The 27,233-nt window shown below is 33.7% G+C and overlaps 1 protein-coding gene across 3 annotated transcripts; it reads right to left on the minus strand.

Annotated features, from left to right (window-relative positions):
* Nucleotides 1-7,766: 7,766 nt before the first annotated feature.
* Nucleotides 7,767-25,362, minus strand: LOC136235393 (phosphatidylinositol-3-phosphatase SAC1). Of its 3 annotated transcripts, none has more exons than XM_066025047.1 (17): nt 25,100-25,362; nt 24,185-24,389; nt 23,936-24,101; nt 22,241-22,463; nt 20,396-20,472; nt 19,089-19,118; nt 17,287-17,474; nt 17,087-17,184; nt 15,831-15,964; nt 15,586-15,645; nt 13,577-13,961; nt 13,352-13,473; nt 13,037-13,147; nt 12,723-12,935; nt 10,446-10,637; nt 9,099-9,210; nt 7,767-8,211 (listed from the first exon to the last, which is right to left on the minus strand). In XM_066025047.1, the coding sequence occupies exons 1-17, from the start codon at nt 25,235-25,237 to the stop codon at nt 8,020-8,022; spliced, it is 2,646 nt and encodes an 881-aa protein (XP_065881119.1). In that variant the 5' UTR covers nt 25,238-25,362; the 3' UTR covers nt 7,767-8,019. The 3 variants fall into 3 exon arrangements, with proteins under 3 accessions (XP_065881119.1, XP_065881117.1, XP_065881118.1); XM_066025045.1 differs by having other exon boundaries at nt 15,586-15,720; nt 25,100-25,361; XM_066025046.1 differs by lacking the exon at nt 19,089-19,118 and having other exon boundaries at nt 15,586-15,720; nt 25,100-25,360.
* Nucleotides 25,363-27,233: the final 1,871 nt, after the last annotated feature.

A 27,233-nucleotide genomic window follows, 5' to 3' on the forward strand; every position in this document is an offset into this window, starting at 1 on the left:
GCTATTAAATTGTTTAAACAAACAGAAACAAGACAATAATTGACAAATTTTTCTCTTCTTGAAATTCCAAACAAATCAAGTTAGAATCAGAGAATTATAATCTATATATGTTGTCCAATCTGTTCTAATATAATTTCCACTCAAACGTTCGGAATTATATCATATTCGTCAAGACATTCCATCAACGTATTCCTGTACGCCTCTTTAATGCCTGAAATCTTAAAAACAATAGGAGAAAATATTAAACCATATAGACTTCAAATAAAGAACTTTTTCCAAATCAATTATACAGAGTACATATGATTATATGATTCTCTGTATATCAATTTTCAAACAAAATAAAACCAAGAGTAAATGAACATAAAAGTGCCAATAATTTATGCTTTATAAAGCTTCTTCATCTTGGACTTGCACAATCAAACATGAAGAAGTGAGATGCATTCGTATGCAACATGCAGTCCACTCACTGATGAATTCATGAATTAACTAATGCTATTTTATGCTTGTCATCTTTCCTTAACTTTGGGGAAAGTTTCACACATGGCATAAATAGAAATATCAAGCAGAACATGGGTAATATAAGAAGTATGGTAAATCTCCACTCTTAATCATCAAATACAAATAACCCAAACCAAGTTAATATATTTTCGATTCAACGAAAAATTATTCCAACTAAAAAAAACTCTCTGTAAGCATTTTTCTGTGTATTTCTGGAAATCACAAAAACAATAGATCTGTCTTAAGAATGTTAGACAAACTTAATTCTGTTTTAAGATTGTTAGACAACCAATTACGTCTGTCTTAAAAATGTTAGATGTGATTAACCAAAAAACAAAACGAATACAGAAAAATATACAGACAGTAAAACTGGAAACTAAAAGGAAGAGATAGACAAATCTGAGGCCTGTATTAGCAGTTTCCTTAAGACAAATGTCGTCGCTATTGACGATCGTCTCCCAGGATACAACAGATTACGCAAGCGAACTCAAACCGTGTGTAGCCTAGTTATCACCGGAGTATGAAAACAAGAACAACGTGAACAGACAGAGAGTAGGAAGAATTCCAGAGAATATTTTCTCCAACAGTTTCAGCAACTTGTGAATTTTGACAATCCATTCTATATAAATAGAAATCGAAAGGATATGTCATTTCACGAACAAACAAGACTGTACACGGACAGACACGACTGTTTACGTACAAACACGACTGTTCACGAAGGACACGACTGTTCATGGAAGGAGGTGTTTGTTGGTATTAAAATTAACAAATAATTTTATTCAAATTTTTCCAACAAGAAGCATCTGGATCTGGAATGTTGGTGGAAATGAAAAAAAGGAAAAAGAATAGAGGGAAAGTCGAGCGGCAATTGGAAATTATGAATCAGAGAAAAATATTTGGAGTGACTAGGTGGGAAAGGGGGTTGAATTTTTTGGACCAAATAATTTTTTTTTCTCCCGCCACATGAAAAAAAGCAACAATTATTATGTTCAAATTAATTTTAAAATAAATATTATCTTGTCAGAAATAAATTATTTGCATAAGTAATTTTATGCTTCGGGTAAAGTTTTTCCATGACATATATAGATTTAGCCATTAAAAAATTTTATCGTGGCATAAATGTATATTTGCCACGGAAAAAGTATACCCCTGGCATAAATATATAAAGAGATTATAATTTTATAGGTGAATCTATTTTTCCCATGGCTAAATAGAAATATGCCACGAATTTTGAATTCGCGTGGCATAATTCGTGGCACAAGTGATGATTTGTTGTAGTGTAGAGGGCAAGCCATAGCTTACCGACAAGAGAACAGACATCGGGGTCAACTTGGAATTTGGCGGTGATATATAAAATTAAGAATAAGCAATGAAATTGGGAATGAGAAATGATGGAGGGAACCACGAAAAATTAGGGGAAAGTAAAGCGGGAAAGTTAAATATTTTATAGAAAACTATTTGGGGAGATTCAATGACGATAAAAAAGTCTAATTAATATTAACCTAAAATAATACTATGATAATAATAAAAACTAAAATTTAGTAAATGGGTTAAGGTGCAAAAATACCTCTAACGTTTTGGTTATGAGCAATTTTACTTCTAACGTCTAAAATATGCAATTTTACCCCTAACGTTTGTAGCCAAAAGCAATTTTACCCCTAACGTTGATAATTTCGATCAATTTTAAACACTATTATAAAACACATGTATTTTTTTAGTGTATGTGTTTTATAATAATATCTAAAATTGACCAAACTTGCGAATGTTAGAGATAAAATTGCTCTTGGCTACCAATGTTAGGGGTAAAATTGCACCATTTTAGACGTTAGGGGTAAAATTGCACCATTTTAGACGTTAGGGGTAAAATTGCTCATGACTGTAAACGTTAGAGGTATTTTTGCACCTTAAACATACTACATAATAAAGTATTTCAACGTTTTTATATATCTCTTGCAACACTTTATAAATAGTGTTCGAAAATACCATAGTAAAGTTAGTTTAACATATCTTTGGCAACACTTTCTAAATAATGTTGCAATTTATATTGCAACACTTTAGGGGCAACACATGTGTTTTAGGTTGCAAAAGACCATCTACGGTGTACAGAGATATTGAATATAGTTGGCATTTTTTCTGTGCGTATCTGTATGCGGTTCAATGTTGGCAATGAATGGGATTAAATCCACCTGTTGGGGACTACGATGATGTTGTTGATTGGTTGAGTGAATGTGTGTTAGTGAGAGTACAGAATTTTTAACAAAAGCAATTTGTGCTCTATTTTCTATCTGGCAGCATAGGAATGATGTGCTGTGGAAGAATGAACTGATCCCGACGTTTATTAGGACCCAGATGGTGCGTAAGCTCATGTCGGAGTGGAATGATGCAAAGGAGAAGAGAGGGAGGGCAGAGGTTGATCAGCGATCAGGGTGTGGAGGGTAGATGGGGAGAGATGGGAGAGAGATTAATTGAGAGGGAGGAGGGATGCAGAATGAATGGAGGGCGGAATTATACAAAGGCGGGATGGGTTCGGAGGAGGTTGGTACTGAAAGGAGAGGTTGCGAAGGGGAAGGTAGTGGAGCTGGCACTTGGGCGGTTACGGAAAGCAGGAGTCCGTTTATATTGGAAAGGTGAAGCAGCAACAATTTAGATGGAAGAGTACAGCAGCAGCAAATCGATGTGGCTGCGGAACATCATTTTGATCGACAGCAGCAACAGCAGGTCGTAGGTGCTGCTGAATTGCAGCAATTGGAGGTACAGGGCAGTGGGAGGAACTATGGGATGCAAACGCCAAATGTAAAGAGCTGGAAAAGACCGAGTAGAGGGAGGTTGAAGTGCAATATAGATGGAGCCGTCTTTGCAAGTTCGGGCTGCTACAGTTGGGGAGCAGTTGTAAGGGCGGAAGACGGTTCTTTTATGGCAGGGGCGAGTGGAATTTTAAGGGAAATTTATTCGGCTAGAGTGGTGGAAGCTATGGCGTTGAGAGCGGGATTGGTATGGGCAATGGAAGTAGAACTTGATAATGTTCAGTTTGAATTGGATGCACAGGTTGTGGTGAAGGGAGTTAATACAGAAGAACCAGATTTATCTACTTTTGGAGACATAATTGAAGATTACAAGGAGTTACTGAAAAATAAGACGTTTACTGTGTCTTTTGTTCCAAGACTAGCTAGCGAATAGAGCGGCTCACCAAATAGCTAGGCTTGCTCTTTCCAATGCTAGTTTTTATTATTTTTTTAATTTGCCACATTGGCTAATAAGTGTAATTGAAGAGGATATTATTGCTTCAGCTATATAATTTGAGATTTTTCCTTCCAAAAAAAATACACACAAAATAAAAACTTCATCACTCCCTTAAATATAAATATTTAAGTCTCATAACAAATAATAACAATTTAGTTATCATTTTTTCCAATCTTAATAATCTCATAAATAAAAATTATAAAAATCATTTTACCAAACACAACTAAATTCGAAATAATATCTAAAGAATATTAGGAAAAAAAAAACTATAAAATAAAAATTAATAAAGAAGAAAATCTAAATAAATGTCAAGAAATCTGTAGAATATCAAATATCAAATCATATATAGTAATTAGATTACATCAAATCTGCCCTAATTAAGTTTTTTCTTTTTCTGAATCACATAGTAGCTACTATATAAGTAGCAGCAGAATTAAGAATCCTAAACCATTATTTCTTCATAATTTTTGTAAAACACAAAAATATGAAGGTTTTGATAGTTATTGCATTTCTTATGGTTTCTTCTTCTGAAGCCGGCCGCCATAGCCTTTCTTTCTCCGGTGACATTCCAGTGTCTGAAAGTTACTATGTAAAGGTGCATGATCAATGGCACTTGAAAAGGCTCGTTCCCTCCGGTCCTAATCCTATAACTTCTCCAGGAACACCTCCATCGTTGGGTTCTAAGAGGCTTGTTCCTTCCGGTCCTAATCCTCAAACTTCTCCGGGAACACCTCCATTGATCGGTTCTAAGAGGCTTGTTCCATCATGTCCTAATCCTGCAGTTTCTCCTGACTTATCTCCATTGATCGATTCTAAGAGGCTTGTTCCTTCCGGTCCTAATCCTGCAGTTTCACCTGAATTGCCTCCATCGATCGGTTCTAAGAGGCTTGTTCCGTCCGGACCTAATCCTCAAACTTCTCCGGGAACACCTCCATTTGAGTTCTAAAAGGCATGGGTACTAATCCTGATGTTGAGTTCTGAGAATGTAGTGAATTAGTTTATTATTACTAAAATAAAGAGAGATGATAGATTAATATTTACAAATTATAAATTGATAAATTATGCGTATTTCTATTCCTATTTCTTCATATTATATGTTTTGTCTGGAGATTTTGTTTGTTTCATATTATATGATAAATACACAGTAAAATACATTCTGTGTGCTATAAAACGCGGGTTTATGAAAATTAATTAAAATAATGGACTTATCATATAATAAATAAATAGTGGAATCAATAAATAAAAGATGACAAAGTCTTTTTTTATTCTAATATTCTTAATTTCTTTACAACTCTCCTAAAAGATACTCCATCCATTCCATTATATTGGTCATTCTAGCAAATTAGTTTTTTCCATAAATATAAGTCATTCTAGGATTCCAATACTTATTGCCCAATAGTGACATGAGAGAGAATTATTTTTTATATTGGTACATGTGTTTTTTAATATTCCAATGCTTATTGTCCAATGGTGACATGAGAGAGAATTTTTTTTAGTTAACCAATATATTTCTTAATTTGTGTGAAATACCCTACAATGACTTATATAATGGAATGGAGGGAGTATGTAATATGAAAGGGAGAGAGTAGTATTTTTCACTCTATCACAATCTAAATATTTATAGTATAAAATAATTCTTCATTAAAAACATGCGACTCTTTACTAAACAATATAACAACTCAAATCCAGATCCAATCGGATTGCCTTGTCATTGTCAAAGCAATTCAAGAAGGTCTGGTAGGATGATCTTATTTAGTAGATATTATTTCTGAGTGTATTTTTATTATGAGATCTAGAACGGTGCTCTATCTCTTTTATTAATCGTTCAGCGAATTCGGCTGCTTATGCGCTTGTAAAGGCGGTCAGTTCTTTGTCTGTTCGGGGTGAGTGGGCATGTCCACCACCTTTCCTTAGCAATATTCTTTCATTCGATTCAAGTTAATAAATTATTCAGTTTATTCAAAAAAAAAAAAAAACAATATAACAACTCAATAAAACATATATACATGACTCTTTGTAATTCTATCTAAGTTAATTTAATGTAGCGCGAACAATTTTTATGTGGAAGTGATTATTGAAATAAACATTTTCATTAAAGCAACCCCTGAATAAAAGAGAAGCAGCATATGTTATGTGAAATAATTTGAAAAATCGGAAAAGAATTAATTTATTTTACTGGAATTCAAATCAGTTTATTTACTTAATCAATTTACTTCGTTCATCTGCAAAACAATTTTCATATGAAAGAATTCAATTCCACATGCTTTCATTGATTCCCTTGTTGAATAGAAAATTTAATCAACTTAAAGTTGGAATAATTTGAAAATAAATATATAACCCCCACAAGCTAATTCATTTGAATTCCAATAACTATTGAACGGTTGGTTTGAGCAGTAGGGTTGAATCTGTTTATCAGATAAAGAGCTGTGTTGGAGATGCTCTTATATATCATATTTAATTGTTTTGATTGTTTATTAATATATTGTAATTAGAAAAAATTATAAAATTAGATCAAATGGGAGGCCAAATTATATATTTAGACTAATTATCCAAACCATTTATAATCATATTACGCATATAAAAAAATGCTTTGGAACTGTGAAAAATAGAAATTTCGAACGCAAATGAATTGAATAACACTGTGTTAACCTAATGTACGGAATAATATAAATTTAACCATAACGTTTCCAAGTAAGATCAATTTTAGGCTTACGTTACTGAAAACGGAGAAAACTGGTTTAATTGTTATTTAAGTCACATTGAACCTTTCAAACGAGTTTATCGATAAATTAAAATAGTTTCATACAATTTTGGTTGATTATTTGTAACTATTAATAATGCATTAAACATTTTAGACATTTTGACAACATTTTTCGTAACAAACTTAGTTGTTAGCATTTTAACAGGGTTTTTTTTGTAATTATGTTAGTAACATATTAAGTATCTTAGACATAATTGATGTTTGGAAAGTTTGAAGTAACAATTAAATAACAGTCAAAACAATATTTTCCACTTTTCGATGCTAAAATTGTTTTTGCTTAGAAATGTTAAGTTCAAATTTGTATTACTTTGTAGGTTAGGGCTAAATACCCACTTTCTAAAATTAAAAAGTGAAATTTAAAAATTAATGGTTTGAAGTTAAATTACAATTTTCAAAAGCATAGAGAAATCTACCAATTTCATACTTTTCAAAGTAGCTAAGAGAAGTCTACCGATTTCATACTTTTTAAAGTAGTTTTCTTGAAACCAGTAGACTAGCTACCGGTTTCAATTAATTATTATTATTATTATTATGAAGCAAATAGCTAATCTACCGGTTTCTTTACAATTTGAAACTGGTAGACTAACTACCGATTTCACCCTGATTATCAGAACTCCACAATGCGCATAATACATAACCAGGAGCCTTATGAAGAATTTATTTCTCATTAGGATTCCATTTTGGAATAAAATCCGTACCGGTTGATAACAACAAGAAGCATATTCCTGCTGCCATTTTTCCAAGGCATATTTATGCAACTGGATGTCATCTAGGAGAGGATGAAAAACATGGGGCAAACGAAATAAAGAATTCTGAATCAAGAGGAACAAAGCTGTATTTACACTGATATTGAAAGGATACATATGACAGTGAAAAGTAAGCAGAGGTAAAAGCAGTATTTACTGCTTTTAGGAACAATAGCCCATTCCTTCTCAAACACCAATGAGGAGATGTTTCCTATCACTGTTAGAATCTTACAATTCTCGATTTAAATCTTACCATTCGATTCGATTCAGCATTATTTCAAGCCGAATCTATAGACGAATCTAAATTATAATAGAATCTTACGATTTCCAGTTCGAATCGCGATTCGATTCAGCTTTATTTCGAGCCGGATCTTCATCACCATTCATCAAAAACTTAAACACTCAAATCTTCAAATCTTGTATGGCAATAACCACAGATCGAAATAACTAAGATCCAGGTTAAGAATGCTAGAACATTCAAATCTTCAAACAAAAATTCCAACTTAGCCAGGAGAATAATATATTCAAAAAAAGTGTCATTTGACCGAAATTAAGTTGTGTTATTTACAAAGCATGAGTTGAACAGAAAAGCATTACCACTTTTCCTTGTAATGGCACACAGTACATGAAGGGATGAACTGGAATTACATTGTAACCAAGAATGACTTGTGCAGCTAATTACATAATTACAACAATTAATGAACAGGTAAAAAATTAAAGAATGCCAAAAAAAATAATGCTGCATTCTTCTGACCCTTTTTCTGATCGAAATGTTTAGCAGAGGATTTGCAGAATATGAGTATTAATACCAAGATCAGCACCAATCTGTTGGAACTCATTGAGAGCTGCTTCCATCTCCGCTTCAACAGCAGCATCGTCCACCAAATCAATTGCATTCATCCGCATAACCTCCGCGTAATGCTCCTCCATCTCCAAATCGTGCTGGAACAGCTGCATTGCCGGACCCTGTCCATTCCAATTGCATAATTTTAAATGTCACCCACTTATTAAAAGCATTTCATCGTGCAAAAAACATCAAATGACTGACCACAAATTGATTGAAAAAAAAATACCTAGTTTAATAAACTTAAGAGGCCTAATAGCATTCGAAAAATACTGCAGAAGGAAGGATTGTTTTCCATATATAAATGGTTTAATGTCTATAACTAACAATATAACCAATTTAGAAAAGTTACAACAATACCCTTGCGCCTAGGGTTCGACATCTAGAACCTAAAGTTTATAAAAATGAATATCTGCAGACTACCCATGATTGATCTTACTCTCTGATATAATATTAAGAAACTTGAGCCTAAGGAATTGATTTTAAAATTTAAGGTCAACAAGAATGGAAACTATTAGTAACTCCTAAGAACCGATAGTTAACCGACCAACTATGCCGAAACCAAACCAAAAAATAGGGAATGTATATTTCCTACGAAATGGGAAAAAAAATAATCGAACAACTGTGCCAAGACCAACCAGAAAAATAGGTTAAGTGAAACTGAAGGACTAGGAATTTTATGTGCAATTATAAAATTTTATGTTCTGCTTGGTTAAAAAAAATTTAGTTTGTATATAATATATTAGCTGAATTTTTTATTTCCTATATTTCAATTTTTTAAAATTGATTTTTTAACTTTTTTTTATAACCATAATTTATAGGTTTCTTAAAATTTTGAACTTTCAAGAAAAATTAGGCTATTGGATGATATGTATGCATTAAGACACTGCATGTATTATGTTTGTGATGTGTTGTATTGCTATTTTTCATTTAGACAAAGACAACTGGAAATTTCAGAGACTATGATTTAATTTTTATAAATGTTGCGAAAGAGACTAAACAAATTCACCTGACATAGTTCAGCATAATGTTTATAAATCTCGCTGCTTTCATCTTGATCTCCAAGTAAGCTACCGCCGTACCAGCCACTAGCTTCATCAAATGAGGTCATTTCAAGGTACCTTAAAATCAAAGCACAACGAAGAATTAGTTAGCTGCTACAATCAACATTTACAAGTGCCCCTTTTCATTCAGGTCCTCCAAAATGAAATAGATGTAGTAGAATAACCAGTTTCTTTACCAGCCAATATATTTGGTATAAAATAAAGAGGGGAGGGAAAGGAAGGAAATGGGGGTTGCAATTGCATGTAGAGACGTAACAGAATTTCAAATCGAGAAATACATGTGCACATTTTCATGTGCCTGAAGCAGCATACAATTACATCAGAGTAAACGAAATTTTTACACTGGTAGTATTTTGCGTTTAACACTAAGGACGTGAATCCCTGGTGGCATTTTTTATTAACTAATTGTTTTGCACTCCCTAGAATTATTCTTTGGATAAAATAGTGTATTTTCTTCTTTGAATCTAATTTAATAGGAAAATATATTTTCATAATCAAATCAAGACCACCTGTAATTTTATATTATTTTCTGCATCTTCTATCATATATAAAAGTTCTATCCTATTTAGTTTTAGAAGATCTTTGATTCTTAACTTATGGAAATAATTTTAACAAAACTTTGTAATATAATAAAATCAAACTGAATTATTTTAAAATAGTGAAGCCTATACTAAAAAAAAAAAAAAAGGGCGGCCCGGTCGCATTACGCGTCCCCGTTGAGCGAGGGTCCGGGGAGGGGTCCCACCACAAGGGTGTATTGGGGGCAAGCCTTCCCTTGCCAATTTAATTGACAAGAGGCTGCCCCTAAGACTCGAACCCGTGACCTCTGGTCACACGACAACAACGTTTTTACCGTTGCGCCAAGGCTCGCCCTCGCCTATACTAAGTTAGATAAAAATTATTTTATTGTTGATTATTCTTGAATTATATATGAAGGTACAAATAAAATGTTACTTAAATTTCTCACTATATTCCATGATCCACATTTCTCTTCAGATGATCCTAATAAAATTAAAAAGGGCACATGATCTCCATCTCTACCAACCAGCCTTCCCTACTGTAAAGAAAATAATGTAGATGGGTAATTGGATGGGTTATCATAACCCATTGGTATAACCCATTAAACACTTATAACTCATGTATAAACCATGGATATTCAATTTTAAGGGTTTGATGGGTTCAATTTGGGTGGGATCATATACTCCACCCAATTTTCTTCACCCCATCACTGGAAACAAGTAAGAATCATGACAGATTTTCCAAAAATAGGAAAGATATTATCAAGCAAATACCTCTGGAAGATATCCTCTTCATTCATGTCACCTACAGTGGAAAGCCAACCCAAGTCGCAGTAACCATCAACTCTAATAGCTTTATCAGCTCCAACATTTTCAGTTTCATTGTGCGCAGCTTTGGAGGCAGCACCACTTTCTTCGTATTTTCTTTGGCCAAATAGCCAATTTGGGCTTTTGAGCTGTATTTCACTGCATAAAAACCAATCATGTCCTATGATTATTGTAGACCAAATACAAATTTTGGCTAACATTTAGTAATTGAGCAATCTAGAATGCATTAGCAAGACCAATGCTTGAACAAAAAATATTATGATAGCCATAAGTTGCAAAATAAGGACAAAGGCAAGAAATACTTGCAAAAATGAAAAAGTTTCATTTGCAGATTCCATTTTAATTTAAACAAGTGCTCCAAAAGTCTTGTGCCAATATGCATACAGTAATATGAAACTACTTGGAATAAAAAGGACCTTTATAGAGCATGACTCCAAACAGAATGCTACATCATCATTTGCTGATAAAATAAAATACAACAACAACAACAAAGCCTTAGTCCCGAAATGATTCGGGGTCGGCTAACATGAACCATCATATAAAACCGTGAAATCAAGTCGTGTCAGCGACACAAATTCTCTCCCTCCACTCTGTCCTATCCACTACCATATTTTCCTCAATCCCTAATAAACTCATATCACTCTCGATCACCCTCCTCCAAGTTTACTTAGGTCTTCCCCTACCCCTCACCACTACATCCCTTTGCCACTCTTCCGTCCTCCTAACCGGCGCATCAAGCGCTCTTCGTCTTACATGGCCAAACCACCTTAGTCGGTTTTCCCTCATTTTATTCTCAATAGATGTAACCCTTACTTTTGTTCTAATTATTTCATTACTCACCCGATCCTTTCTCGTATGACCACACATCCATATCAACATACGCATCTCCGCCACCGACATCTTATGAATGTGACAATGTTTCACTGCCCAACACTCCGTACCATATAACAATGTCGGTTTGATTGGCACTATCCTCGAATCTTTTCTTGTTAGTATGCTAAAAATTTTTTGCAGAGTTCAAGTTAATGCCTACTGCAAGATATTTCCTTTTATTTCGTTTTTAGTGCTCCTTAATGGTTTTTTCCTATCCAAAGGAAGCACTAAGAAGTCTCTTTCTCACTTTTCTTGTTCTTGCCTTGATTGTTTATGCTTTCTTGTTTTTCTTGCATGAAGGATGAACCAGTACTAGTTTGAGAATCCAAAAACTAAAAAAGGTGCATCTTTTTTACTTGATTTTTCATTTCATACATCTTATTTCTTATTGGGTTCTCTCTCTTTTTTTTTTTTTTTTTTTTGCTTTCTGTCTTTTGTAAAACAGGAAGTGATTTAGCATAGAATGGATTTCAGTATTTGTCAAGGGCTGTTATCCAGCACAGGAAACTTCCTTCCTCCAGCCCCAATTAGTACCAGTCTTGAAAACACAAATAGAACAACGATAGTAACAAAAGCCATCTTCCTTGGAGAAATTTTACCATTCCAGAAAAGGCAAGCAAAAGAAAAAGAGTAACAGGCAAGCAAAAGAAAAAGAGTAACAAGTGTGAAAGAAGAAAAACCTACCATCTTTCAAACGGGAAACCCAAGAGAAAGCAAACAACCAGTGTTTGAGTGTATGCAATTATCTTTTCATACTACAACAAAAATCTTTTTTTCTCTCCTCTCAAAATAAGGGAAAAAGAAAGCAACATAACAATGACAACAAAGGCTATGTAATTTCTAAAATACCCGACTCAAAACAAACAAAACAAAACTTCAAATAACAGAAACCACGTCATTTACTGCCTTTCAGGGATGCTTTCCTGTTGAGTTTCAAAGTCTTTTCCATGTTGCTTGACTCGTATGTTAGACGTGTCTCCTAATATTAGACTCCTATAGTAGTTTCTACTAATGCAGCAATTAAAAATAAAAAGTTAGAAACATGCAATGGATGGCCATAATGTCCCAGTTTCCATTATATACACCAGCATTTTAAAGGCAATATTGAACATACAATGAAGAAAAAACTAAATGAGAAAATTTAAGCTGATATATCCAGGCTGTGATTTAAATCTGCCTCGAATGTGCAATGATATGATTCAATGGGAAAATGGTAAGGTATATCTAAAACAGATAAAGTGAACCGAACCAATCAGTAACTTAGTCTGCACATTGCATGTGCATAAATGCAACATTCAGGTGACAGTTAACAAATGCAGGAAATAAATGCTAAGGTTATCGGAAAATTACGCTGCATCGGGTGCCACACCAGAATTAACCAAACTACCTCCTGGTCTTTGATCAGGCTCACAACAAAGTCTGACATTTTTTATTGCTCCACATGTCTTCTCAATCAATTTATCAAATGATGTTAGCTTCAAACGTGAAAAGTCTTCCTTGCAGGCGGGAACAGGAGCTAGATTCAGTCCAACTCCATCAGGTCTAGCATTGGTTTCCTGAGTGCTGGAAAAAAATATTAGAATAAATAGATGATATAGATACTTTCGATCACAAATAAACGAATTCAACAGAAGCATACAAAGAGAAGCAGTTAGACATTTTACCATGTCTCGGGATCAAGGTCTTCTTTAATCCCGGCAACATGAAGATAATAGTCTGTATCCAATTCCCAAAGAGCAGGTTTCCCTTCCTGTGGCCGAAAGTAACCCAAAAATCTGATAAAACAGCACAAGTACGATAGCATAAGAACATATAAATGTAAATATATTTTTTTAATAGATACTTTTGGGACTAGTATTTGGAAATGTGAAGATTCTTAGCTGCTATAAAGCATGCGTCAATGCAGTGTGCAATTCCACTCATTTTGCATACTACTATAGCATAAAAATCAAGTAAGCATAAAAAGGGAAGAGAATTACAAATTTATTGCATCTTGCTTTTCACCATCCGTGTAAGCATTACTATAGTAACGCTTGATTGACTTAATAAACTCTCTCGACTGTGTTGTAGCTTTCCATTTTCCCTGTCTCTCTGGAAAGACCTGCACACCAGATCAGACATTGGCATGATAAAGTCAAGACAGCAACCATGTGAAAAGTGAAACTCAATAACTATTTCCTGGAGCTAGACAAGAATATGCATACAGTATTATGAGCTGCAGAGCCACCATATTGTTGAGCAAGAGCATCCCCCATACCCTGATACATATCCATAAGAGCTGCAGCAATGGTACTATCAGGATCCACTTTTGGAATGTCTGTCAAACCCATTGCATGGAGCTGGCGCCCTAAAGCTGCTAAACCATAAGCATATTGGGCAACATTTGTACGATCTAAGCAGTCAATGCAGTTGGTTCGAAGAATTCCACTTTGAAAATGAGGTGCTTCACCACCAATCTTATCCTGTTTATATTGTTGATAAGATTCATTTTCTCTTCCCCGATTTATTGTAGAACTAAGATTTTCACCACCACTTGCAAGCCTCGAAAGATCACCAGAATTGCCTGTCAGATCTCTGAGAAAAGCATCCCTGTAAAGAATGAAAAACAAGGCAAATATCAATATAAAAGGAACCATCCTTTAAAAGAATAATACAATGTAGTATTCTTCTAAAAGCAATCGTCAATTTCCTGTCCTAATATTTACTATGAAGTTGAAGCGGAGTAAAAAAGGTGCAAGCCTTTTTTGAAAGATAACCAAGCTTCAAGCTCTATATAATAGAAAATCTTCCTCCATCCAACTAGAAAAGAGGCGCTGGGTTGCAAAAACTATTCACAATACAAGCATTGAGCAAAAAAAGGAAAGACCTCATGTTTATAGCAGTTCATTCATATCATGCTCATAATAGCAATTTTCTGTAACAAAATATCAAATGTGAATTAAATTTCCACAATTAAAAGTCATTACGTAAAATCCAATGAACTCAGTGGTTAGTTCATTAAGAAAGAAACATCAAAATTGTAATGGTAAGAAGATCAAAATTACAACCTGCCCTAAAAATCTTCAAGTTTGAGCTTGTTGTGGACTTTTATAACCTTTACTTGGCTTCAAAAAGTGTGTGCTTATTGTTGGGCCATCTGCCCAAAAGGGGCTACCGCCCCCCGTACCCCGTCCAACTCAGCAGCGAGTTGGATCGCTGCAGTTGGGCCCATCGCTTCAGTTGGGCCTATATATTAGTCTCCATAAGCCCAACAATCTGACCTGTTGGGCCATTGGCCCAAAAAAAATTTTGGGCGATTAGGGTTTCAGACGGTTAGGGTTTCGGGAGTATAAATGTAACCTCTTTCTCTGTAATCTGCATCTCATTCATTATAGTGAAATATCCTGGCTTGGTAGTGCCCCCAGACGTAGTCATTCTAATCGAGTGGCGAACTGGGTAAACAATTCTTGTGTGCTTGTTTGTTTTTCGTTTTCGTAATTGCATTTATTCTTAACACTTATTGTTGTACTACATAAATAATAAAGATGATGACAAGGCAGGTACCCACTAATTAATTTTATAAGTATTCTATCAGGGTGACCAACAAGACGCCAAAAAAAAAAGAATACACGGTTGTGAATGACAATTGAAAGACAGTGCCAATTATGAAAACATCCACATCCTGCTCTCCAACAAATCTGGAACTGATAGACAAAGTTCATTTTAGATATAACTGATCATTGCAAAGGTTAAGGACTAGATTGGTCCTCTATCCCCACATCATATGTCCAGATTCTCCATAACATGAACAAAGTCATGATACATTTATTAGAAATGTTTGTGGTAGCTAGCTGTCATACTTTTCAGAAAGGAACCTGAAATTTCATCTTGATTCACATTTTAGTAAAACAGCAGGTTTGTCTTAAATGAAACTACGAAATAGGTATAGAACAGATTGGAAAGTACGGAATATTAATATTCAAGATAAGTGCATTTGAAGAAAGAAAAAGGAAAGGCCTAAAGAGATACTTCATAAGATCAGGACAATAAGGAAAAAATGGATAACCCATCCCCCATGATTTAAAAAAAAAAAAAAAAAAAAAAGAAAGAATGCATAAATTACAAGAAAAGCAGTAAAGCAAGATCAGACATGTGAGGACATGAAAACATAAATCAGAGCAAATGTATCAATTTTCTGTACGGTTAGATAAATTTGAAAAAGAGAATGGATTACCTTCCAGTGTTTGTTCGACTTAGTTGGTTGGTTCTCCTCTTCACAGTATTAGATTTGCCACTGTAGTAAAAACCAGTCAAATCAAGTGCTTCACTTGCCACAGCACCCAAAACAGCCAAAACATTGGCAGACTTGCTTTAGACAACATGAAGAAGAAAGCAGTGAGCTCAACAATTAGTGAATACTGAAAACTAGGAGGAAATGCAGACCATGGCCAATGTACTCATAAGTAATGAATGGTTTACCTCTTTGCAAACTTGTGAAAATCCCAGTGGATAAATTTCAAATGATTTTCTTCTGAAAAAATAGCATTCAAATAACCAACAGCATTTGCAAACTCACGCCTCAGCATCATCTCTCTAGGTCGTTTTTCAACAGTCTACAACATGCCAGAAACTAAATGAGATCTGGAAAAAACATGAACATTTATGCAGAGACAAGTAGAGAAGTATGCAAATAAACGAAGTAAGTGGGATGACAAATGCCAACCACAGGCAACTGGCTGGAGTGATGTTTGATCAATGGGGTAATGCACATGAAAAATCTGAACTAATCTATATTGCCTTCCAACAAGAAATAATTTTCAATACTTCCATAAGCACACTAATGTATTGACAGAGAAAGAGAGACTACTTGATGGAGAGGTAAGCAAACATAAAATAATCTAGGATATTCCTATTCAGTTAACACAAAGTGACTTGATAAAATTATTCTTTTACAAAAAAACAAAATAATGAAAGTAAAAAAAAAATTAAAAGTTAAAATTTAAATTTAAATATTTAAAGAAAATAAAAACTAAAACTAAAAAATTTAAAAAAAAAAAAACTTAAGCAATAGATCAGTAATACATAATTTGGCAGTAATTTTGAAAACGGAAGAATTTTCTGGAGGAGTTCACAGGAGAAAAAAAAATGTCTTAAATAAAAGACAACAGATAAGGACATGTTAGACCACTGAGGGTTGTCTATCCACACACTTGGGTCTATTTTATTGGCTCCTTTCATGAGTTGTATAAGTTTAAAGAATGACCTAGTTTTAGCTTTGACTAGGAAAACATTATCAATTAACAATTTTCCCATGTCCATTTCCACAGAATAAGTGAAGCCTCAAACGAAACTTCAAAAGGCATCTTAGTTGAGGGAAAGTAAGGGAACTCACATAACTTCAATATAACAAAGTCGAAAGGTACAACCTTAGTTTAATAACTTGACTAACCATATAAGATGAGTAAGATAAAGACTCATAGTTTGCTTGCATTTTTGTTGTTTGAGAATGACAAAATGAATTCGCTATTAAAAATTTTAAAAAAATGCATATGATTCCAATAAACCTTGGAAGTTGAAACAAAGCAATTTACTAGCAATATGGCATATAAAATTGCATAATTTGAAAGTTCTGTTAAGAATAAATATCTAATTTATCAAAATATTCAAATCACTTGGCATTATTAACATTCAGCTTTATATTTCCACCGAGTACCAAAAATGGATTTGGAAGGAACCTTAATCAGATTGAGCACAATTATTGGATTCCCATATCTCTTTGCCAGGTCCTCGAAGTGCAATTTCGTAGCCTGGTATGTCGGATCGTACCTCTGCACTGGCATATAACAGGAATTACAAGAATTAATTTATGAAGCTAAAGAACAATACCTCTACAATACTCAACAGACTAATCAACTGTATCAAAAACATATCTTACAGATTATATCAGGTTTAGGACTAAATCTTGAAGCTTCTTGTGACCAGAAAAGAGGAATAGATCCGCGCACTTGCACAACAGAACTCATTTTCCCTTTGCATGATCCAGCTTCTTCATCAAGAACAATTTGCTCTGTTTCAACCTCATTTGCAACCTTTCCCCAATCATTTACTCCCCTTTTCAAGTAACTGCAGCCCATTAATAAATAAAAATTATAAAAACTTCCTGCCTTAATACGAAGACATTTTTTCGTATTAGCTTTTCACTTTTTCAGTAAATACAAGTCACTTTTCTATTTGCGCTCTTTTTTTCTTTTAACTTTTTGTCACACCTGCAGCTATATCAAAAGTTTAGTGATAACCATAGTAGGTAAGGTAAATTTTATTGGAAATATAGAAAACTATATTTAGGTCTGTCATTCAGGTCAAATTTTCAAAGGCAAGTATCTCCCCTCAGTTAAGAACCAGTATTATCTCTCTTCTCTTCCCTTAGACTCAAGCAAACATTCTTTTCGCACCCCTGCTAATCACACACCTCCAACACCAAAAGCAATCGCTAAGCCAAAACAAACATTGGCCATCACAATCTCTTTCAAACATCTAGATTACACAACTACGATAACCCAAAGTAATAACCCCATGCAAACTCTGAGTGGTTAACCATCAGATGCATTCTTAATCTCAAAGGAACCCCAAATAACAGCTTGCACACAAAAGAAACAAGTGAGAAAAAGGCTGGGAGCAAGGGGATGCTCCTATTACCAGTTTCTCCAAAACTATCATTTCTATGTTAATAACTCAGTTTACAATTTTGTCAAATCACACTTTCTTAAGCTTTTGTAATACAAGATGATTTGCTTATAATACAATGGCGTGTTTCATCATCTCGCCACCTCCAATTCGTAACTTCACAGCTAACATTTCAGTTCGTAGCAAACTGAAGACTTTAAGGATCAAAAACAACATTGACGCATTAATGTAAATACACATTAGATGCAGAAAGAAAGATATTACTTCTAAAATGTTGTTCAGTTAAGGACAAGATTAGAATCTTAGAGACCTATGATTGACAGCTCAAGAACTCAAAATAATTCAAGATTGGAGACCAAAAAAATTCATGGAAGAAGAAGATGATGACAAAAGAAAAAATAAAGTGGGTCACAACAATGCGAACAAAGCCACAAGCAAAAGTGAAGGAAAGAGAAGAGGAAAGCAGAAGCGAGAGTTTATGGAATAAAGACCAATATAAATGAGTCTTGGAAAGATCAAAAGGAATACAGTACTAAGATACTAATAATCAATCGGAGCTCAAACCCTAATTTACAAAGGAAGTTTTTATGATCTTATTTGTTCTTGAAACTTCTCTTCTAAGCTCTAACTTTGTGGCCGATTCTCAAGAAATTTTTACAAAACTACTTTTTTTTTTGCTTGTCTGTGTGTGTTTGTGGTGATGAAATTTGATCTAAAACTACTAATTTACTTATTTCTAAAAACAGGCCAAGCATAAGAAAGGAGTTAAAAGTCCTAGTATATTAGGATAAAAGGGACAATTGAATTACTTACTCATACTTCTCATACTACCATGTTCTTATGATAACTTTTTCAATTACCTCAAGTTAATGCCATGTCCTTATACAAATGAATTACTTGAAAATGGAATATTAAGAGTGCAAAGGCATTAGAGAAAGAAAATGAAGAGAGCTTTAGAATATCCAATATGACTAATGAACGCTGAATTTCTTATGAGAGAAATAGCAAGAGAAGAAAGCAACCATCGAGCAGAAGAGGGAGAGATGCACTAACATGGTTTGTTGCTCCTCCTTCGGTCCTTCCCTGAACAAACAAGAAGATATAATTTTCTTTGGGAGAAATCTTCAGAAAATGTATGTAAGGGACAATGTAATTATTGGGTCAAAAGATCAAACCCATGGAAGAATTAAGTTGTCCTCTTAGGAAGATCAAAATTAGAATATTCTAGCAAGAAGAAAGAGGAAAAAAGAATTTCTTTCAATATTGTTGCTATCCTACCAACTTAGACCCCTTGAGTTTACTTTCCATACCAAATCAAGCAAGTTGAGAGCATACAACTAGTTTCCAAATTAATGTCGAATTACAAAATTCACCTTTTCCACTCATCACCATGTCTAGTTGCATAACTAAACAGGCTAGTAAAAACATATAGTAAGATTTTTTTTTGAAGTATCACAATAACTCATATCTCTCCAACACAGCTCCTCAACACACACACCATCCTCTCTCTAGAAAACCGATGTAATTGTAATCGCAAATGTAGATTCTTCCTCTGAACTAAACTATACATTAATTTGAGATATATGCTATTATTTAGTGTAAAACTGTCCAATGATTATATGTTCAGTTCTCAAGGAATTAAAAATAGGCAAAAACCATTATTAAGCATTAAATTATTCAATTTGTTCTACTTAACCCTCAAATTTTTTTATTTATTCTATTATCGCATAGAAGACTTGAATTTTTGTTTTACCTCGCATTGAAGACTCTTCTAACTATCTGTCTTCAATTCAAGATTCAACATAACTTAATAAAACACGGTATAAAATCCAAGAGTAAATGAAAAAAATAAAATAATTCAGAGACATAATAATGACTTTTCCTTAAAAATATAACAAATAATTAATGCAGAAGATTAACATGTTAAGAAAATTTTGATGTTTTAAAAGCATCGATTAAATGTATCTTAACATCAAAGGATTATTAATAATTCTAAAATACTAGTATTACAAAAAATTTGACATCAAATCTGAAAGGAACACATTGCAATTAATTAACTCTATAATGTTAGGCCACAAACTAGCCTGGCCTATTCTAATGACAGTGAAGAACACATGCTCCTTATGATTCATTCATGATGAACCACATCAGAGTTAATCCATAATAATAATAATAATAATAATAATAATAATAATGTAGCTGATGCATGCGCTAACACTATAAATTTATGCATTTCCAAATAAAAGAAATATCTAAAAGTCAACAAGTATCTCCATAAAGTTAGAACATGCAAAGTTGGTGACTAAATGTAAGGCCGTTAGATGAAACAGACTGCATAAATAATAAGTATCAGAACATACCGAGTACCAGCAAAATGCCGAGAGCGTCTAGAAATCAAAGAAACGCTGAAGTCCCTCCCAAAGATTGATAACCTAATCTGCCATGAGCATAAAATAATTGGCTGAAAAACTAAATTTTACATTTTACTTGACAATAGTAAAAGTAAAGATTACTATCAAGCAATCGAATCATGTCTGAGGAGTTAACTGAACTAGATGAAACTCTAACGGAAGCTAAATGAACTTATTATCCAACATCATAAAATCAAAACTTCCAAGGATCATACGAATTGCAAAAGCATATATCGAACCTAATAATTGTCTTTTTTATAATTGATGGAATCTAAAAAACTTATTGCAATTTATTTTAAAGAATAACTGCGTCCAAAATATTCAAACTTCATATAACCATAACATTGTGAAGAGAACATTGTATATAAACTAATAGGTCCCGTTTGGTACGTTGTAATGCAATCAAAGTTGTAATGAAATCAAAGTTGTAATGGAATGGAATAGTGATTCCATGACTATTTTGGTTGTCAAATTTAAAAAAAATGATGAAATGTAATTACCATTACAATAATTATGTTTACTTAGTTAAATGTAATAAAAGAAATTATTTACACAATTAAAATCAACAAAAAACATGAAAACGAGAAAAATGTGAAAAACACAAAAAGAGGAAGAAAACGAGAAAAACAGGAAAATGCGAAATGGTAAAACTGTGGAAAACGTGAAAAAAATTCACAGGGCTTACATGGCAATGACATATATTATATTGATTATTTCAATGATAGAGCTAGTACATAAGTATCCAATAACTCACTTGTAGAGTGTCTTTGTAACTAGCAGTGTTCACATGAACCTTAATGACCAAATGAATTTGGTCATTCACTGTTAGATCATAATACATGGTCATTAAGGTCCATGTGATCAAAACCGCTTTGTAACATTTCCTAATCATATCTAAGACAAAAGAAACACACACTAATCAACATTCTTCTAATTAATCAGTAATGAATTAAATTTAAAAGTTCTTTTGACACATCTTTATCTCAATTCTACTTTTTGTTTTTCGTTTTTCACGTTTTCATATTTTAGTCGTTTTCTTTTTACTCGTTTATCTGTGTTTTTTTTCACATTTTTCTTGTTCTTCCCATTTTTTCTGCTTTTTTTTTCATTTTTTGCGTTTTTTCGCAATTTTTTCTCGTTTTCAGTTTTTCTCTATTTCATGATTTTTTTTTTGTTTAACATTTTTTGCATTTTCATGTATTTTCATATTTTTCCCGTTTTTCATCATTAATAATAAAAATAGGAAGGCTAGTCGTAATGAGAATTCATGCTTATTTTTGTCGTAATGCCCATTGCATAAGTTTGCAAAGATTAATAATAAAAATAGAAAGGCTAGTCATAATGAGAATTCATGCTTGTTTTTGTCGTAATGTCCATTACATAAGTTCGAAAGAAAATTAGTGATGTATTTGTGATTCCATTAAGACAAAAACAATATGACTAACCAAACATGGTAATGAGCTTCCATTGTAATGGGCATTCCATTACAACGTCCATTACGACGTACCAAACGGGACCATAGGGAAATACTAAAACTTAAAAATTGCAGCCTGTAAATGATTCAGTAAAATAAAAGATGAAACAACAGTCCTCAACAAAATTTAGAATGCATTTCAAACAAAATTATTTTACAAATACTTTTGGTGGAAAGTATTTGCTTTAATTTAGAATGCATTACAATCCAAATGTATCTGGAAACTACTTTTGCCAAAACAAAAAAAAAAAAAAAAAATTGCAATATTGTAGGATTGTTTACAACTACATAAGTGAGAAATAAAGAAATGATATGCATACCTGCTTAAAATGCCCATGAACTAATGCTATTGTCCAAATAGTGTTGCCACATTTAGACCGAATACCTTTTGTCAGAAATTCATTCCACACAAACATGTTATCGTATGGCATCCTCTCTTTATCCATGGACAAGACATTCTTTTGCAGGCTTTGCATTATGGGATATGTATAACTAAAGAAAAAATCTTTGGTCAAATCCACACTAGATAACAGCTTTTTGTACCTGCATTTAGACAATGGTATATGCTTAGACAACAATGGGAATCTGAGTCATGTTAATAAGGGGGTTTATCATGTAAAAAAAATCTAATACATATACTTTTTTCAAAGAAAAAGAAACGGATATAATAAAAGTTATTCAACATTGGTCATTCACACCCGATCCCATGCTTCATAATCTCATGGTTCAGTTGTCAGCATGGGTAATGTTACGTGCCCTTGGGCAAATCTTCTCAAATAGGACAAACTTAACAGATCTGGGTCAGGAAACCATTCAAAAACAGATGTCCACTTATATGGTTAAGCAATTTGTACCACTAATGGTGGAACTTCTAGGCAACTGTTGGAATAAATGATGTGTGTTTGAAGGATTCTCAACCAGAACGTGGACACCAAGATAGGTCATGAGTCATCACCAGATGATGGCATACAAACTAGGAAGAGAAAGCCTTCAAGTTGTTAAAATAGCTAGATTCAAGATATACATTTAGTGTTTATAATGTTTCAGCTATTTCTGAGGGCTTAAAACAGAAAGAATATCAATGCTAAATAAGATGCTCTCAGTAGGCATAGTTTCAAACTTTCAATTAAATCATCTTCAATAGACAAAAGCAAAACAAAGAGTAAGAATCCGATTTAGAAAAGATCAATGTTGTATCCCCTCTCCAAAACTCTATATACCTCCTTTTCTGATTAGAGCATATAGAAAATCATGATGCTTGAGCAGCCGAAGTAGAAGGAAAGAGGAAAATGAAGTTCAGAAGAATGAAAATAAGAAGCGGTCAACAATAAAACTCAAAATAATTCAAGAAGAAAGGAACATCTCTGAATGATAAGAATATCAAATTTTGATTCATATGAAACGAACAGTAACATGCTAAATATTAGCTCTTTCTGAAGAAGAAAGGAAAATAGAGCCACAAAACAAGTTTTTACGAGAAATTTAGGCAAAAACAAGAAAAAAGGTCCAGTCTTGAAAAGCTAGAGGGCTTTAGTGTCATCTCATAAAAAATTTAAACCTAAGGACTATCAGCCAACAAAGAATCCAGAAAAGTTTTGACAGTGAGTATTGCAATGCAACCTGGAAAATTGAAAATTTTAGCTGCAAAATAATCCCCACTCATCCTTTCCTGCCGTATTGTTTTGCCTTCAATCATTTCAAAAGGTCAAATCCAAAAATTTGAATTCGTTTCATAAGAAAAAGGTGTAATCTTTTGGTGAGCTAGAAGAGAGGAAGCTGCAACTAGGGATTCATTTCTCAAAGGCAGAAGCAAAAACATTTTGACCAGACTCCCTTCAAATGTACGAGTCAATAACAAAACTAATTCTTGCCAACTTTGTTTTGGGAGTGCTATCAACACCACAATCAGTGTCCCATCATTACATGAAATATCTCTCTCGAACATGCATGCAAGGCAATAGACCGATGCAGAAACAAACAGTAAGCAAGTAGAGGTTAGTACAAGATGAAAGTACCTTAATTCTGTTTTAGAATGTGCCGCATCAGTTTGAACTAATGCATGTGGAACTGTAATTAATTGGCTTTCTTCAATACTATATATAGCATGGCCACATATACATCCTACTTGCCGCCGTTTTGTAACTAGAATCAAGTAGTATGACTCCAAAAACTTGATGCAGCCTGAGAATACCAAGAAGAATGGGCATTGCCATCACGAGGATAAATTTTTGTCAAAAGGAAACAAGTGACCAACCAATACTAACCAGCTATTCCATAAACCTTAGCCACAAAGGTTAGTCCTCCAGTGGCACGATTGCCTTCCGAGATTCGTTGAAGCAAGCACTTGATTTCTTGTGGTGAATAAACCACTGGATCTTCACTAATATTGAGATCAGAAGGCTCTGAACGATCAATCTTTAACACTCTATAGAACCTCTTGTTCCGATCACTACCAATTAGATAAAATCTCTGCTCAAGCAAAGAAATAATAGATTGTTTTTTTATCAAAAAAATAAAAGAAAAATTACAGCATAATAGCAATAATAATTTTGTGCCAAAAGCAGAAAGTCAGAGATCAGAAACAAAATAAAATGCTAGATAACTTTTCTTTACACTGTATTGCCTATCAAGAAATTCAAATCTCATTAAAACTACCGCGATGTTATTTCCCCTGATTACACACAATTCAAAGACTTGACTAGTTTCTTTAGCTGATTAAAATTAGTTTAAGCATGCAGTATAAAAGAAATTTCACTTTGGAACATAATTGTATAGATAAAAAGTTTAAAAGGAAAAGTATACTTAATATGAGAAGTACAAGTATCCTAATAAAGGATTAGATTCTTAAAACTTTGTTTTGCCAGCAACTACACCAATTAGTATGGCCATATTTATTAGCTATCTGGCACATGAGCCAAAATACACAAATTAATATTTTGAATAGAAAGATCAATTCGCCAATCCAATATAATATAAACAACAATTTCTTGAAACACTGACCAACAAGACATGAAAGCTGAGCAGCAATTAGTTATCAGGAAGACAAGATTTCAAATTCGGAGACAAATGAGCTCTTGCTAAACTCTTTGGACTTTCCTTTGTTTACACATGAAGTAAAGAGCTGAGAATCCAAAACAAGTTGTTTAATGCAAACGAACAAAAATAGAGATGAAGCTCACCTGTCTGGTCTCATAGAGTCTAAACTTCTCGAGCGAATAGGAATTGGGGTCGATTTCGGTGTCGTTGGACGGATGGATTTTGGCAGAGGAATTGGGGAAAGAATTAAGTTTGGGCTTCGAATTCTCGAATTTAGCCATTGAATTTGGCTGCTGGTTAATTGATTCTGATACTAATTTTTCTGCTAAATCGCCATGGCTGATTTCAGAAAACGGAGGTTGGGATTAGAAAGAAAAAGTGAGGGCGTTTGCGGAATTTTGGGCTTTATATAGTCTTCCTAATAGATTCAGTTGACAATTCATTCCCCTTAACATAGGGATTTAATTTAATTTATCAAAAAAAAAAAAAAAACCACGTACGGTGCCTTTGGTATTCTTCTACTGGATAAAGAGAAAATAAAGGATTCGGATAAAAATAAAAATATGATAGTCGAGAATTATTATTCAATATTTCGTACATGGGATAGGGATAGGAATAAAATAATACATTTTATTATTTTAGCCTTATTTAAACTACGTAACATTAATTTGAGAGATAAGATTGACTTTTCCATTCTATTAAAATCGCAGGAGCGTATCCCACCTCCTCATACTATCCCTCTTGGGTACAAGATTTGAGGAATAAGAGGTTTATCCCTTATCTGTGTCACTCTTCTATCTCTCAAACAAACACGAGATAACTTATCTCGTATTTTTTTATCCATACCTCACCTTTTATATCCCTTCTAACAAACACTCCGATAGGGATTTAAGAATCCGGTTTTCAATTCATCCATACAAAATTTAACACGTGTCTTTTATTTAGTCTATACAATTACTCCCTTCACGGGGTGTTTGTTAGAGGGGATAAAGATACGGGGATAGGGATAAAAAAATCGAGATGAGTTATCTCATGTTTGTTTTAGAGATAGGTTAGGGAGATAAGAGGAGGATGTGAATCTTATCCCTCAAATCATATACCTAAAAGTGTGGTGGTATAAGGAGATGGGATAAGCTCCTGCGATTTTATCCCTCAAATTAATGTTATATAATTTAAATAAGGTTAAAATAGTAAAATGTCTATCCCACATACCAAATGTTGAATAATAATTCTCGATTATCATATTTTTATCCTTATCTCTGTACCAATAGAATACCAAACTTCTCGTCACTCCATAATATTTGTCAGTTTTTATTGTTTTCACTATATTAAAAAGTAATTAATTAAAAAAATTGGGTTTATAGTTATTTAACTGTAATATGAGACCTTTCAAATATCAATTATATCTAAGTTATTTGATATGTTACTAATAAATTTACAAAAAAGTCTGTTAAAATACTAATAACTAAGTCTAATATATATATATATATATTAGTGAGAATGTCTCGCTTTTGACGATGGTAACAAAGTGGTTTGTGAACCGGTCATGGATTCCATGGAAGAGATGTGTGCTCTGATCACGTTAGAAGAAAAAGGTGTGTCGGAACTGATTGTCATCCCTGACGATATCCAGCTTCCCACTAGACTGGAGAGTTGGAGCCTACTTGGACGGTTCCTTACTGATCGTAACATCAAGGCCCCGATCGTGAAGAATGTGATGACAGATTTCTAGCGGCCCTCCAAAGGTCTTTGCATCATTGAACTTAAACCAGACATTTTCCACTTCGAGTTATTCCACCCATTGGAAATAGACCGAGTAATAAAAGGAAGTCCATGGACGTTTGAGCAAAATCTGGTCATCAACGATCTCTTTAAAGACGGACAGAATCCCACTGACTTCCAATTGAATAACACAGAGTTCTGGGTTCAGGTGTATGACCTCCCCCTGGTTTTATGTCCGAAAAGGTCGTTGTACATATTGGGAATTCTATGGGCGTTTTCATTGATTCAGATGCAAATAACTTCAATGGTGTTAGAAAGCAGTATATGTGTATTCACGTCTCTCTTAATGTTCTATTACCCCTCAAGAGGAAGATGAAGATTGGCAAGAGAGGTGGTGACATTTCTTGGATCCAGTTCAAGTGTGAGAGATTGTCCATGTTATGTTTTTTATGTGGACAAATAGGACATTTTGTTAATTTTGCAATGGATTGCTGGAGATAGCAGACTCTGACAGAGCAGTTCGCCCTTATGGTACTTGGCTTCGAGCTCCTTCTC

The sequence above is a fragment of the Euphorbia lathyris genome, chromosome 7, assembly GCF_963576675.1.
Source record: "Euphorbia lathyris chromosome 7, ddEupLath1.1, whole genome shotgun sequence".
Taxonomy (NCBI): domain Eukaryota; kingdom Viridiplantae; phylum Streptophyta; class Magnoliopsida; order Malpighiales; family Euphorbiaceae; genus Euphorbia; species Euphorbia lathyris.

Bases quoted from the DNA above. Each gene is read 5' to 3' on its own strand.
- LOC136235393 (XM_066025045.1), bottom strand. From the start codon at position 25,237: ATGGCTAAATTCGAGAATTCGAAGCCCAAACTTAATTCTTTCCCCAAT. The intron at 24,102-24,184 runs GTTAGTATTGGT...TGGTATTCTCAG, and splicing joins TAAGGTTTATGGAATAGCTG to GCTGCATCAAGTTTTTGGAG. The intron at 8,212-9,098 runs GTGAATTTGTTT...TGGAATGGACAG, and splicing joins ATTATGCTGAACTATGTCAG to GGTCCGGCAATGCAGCTGTT.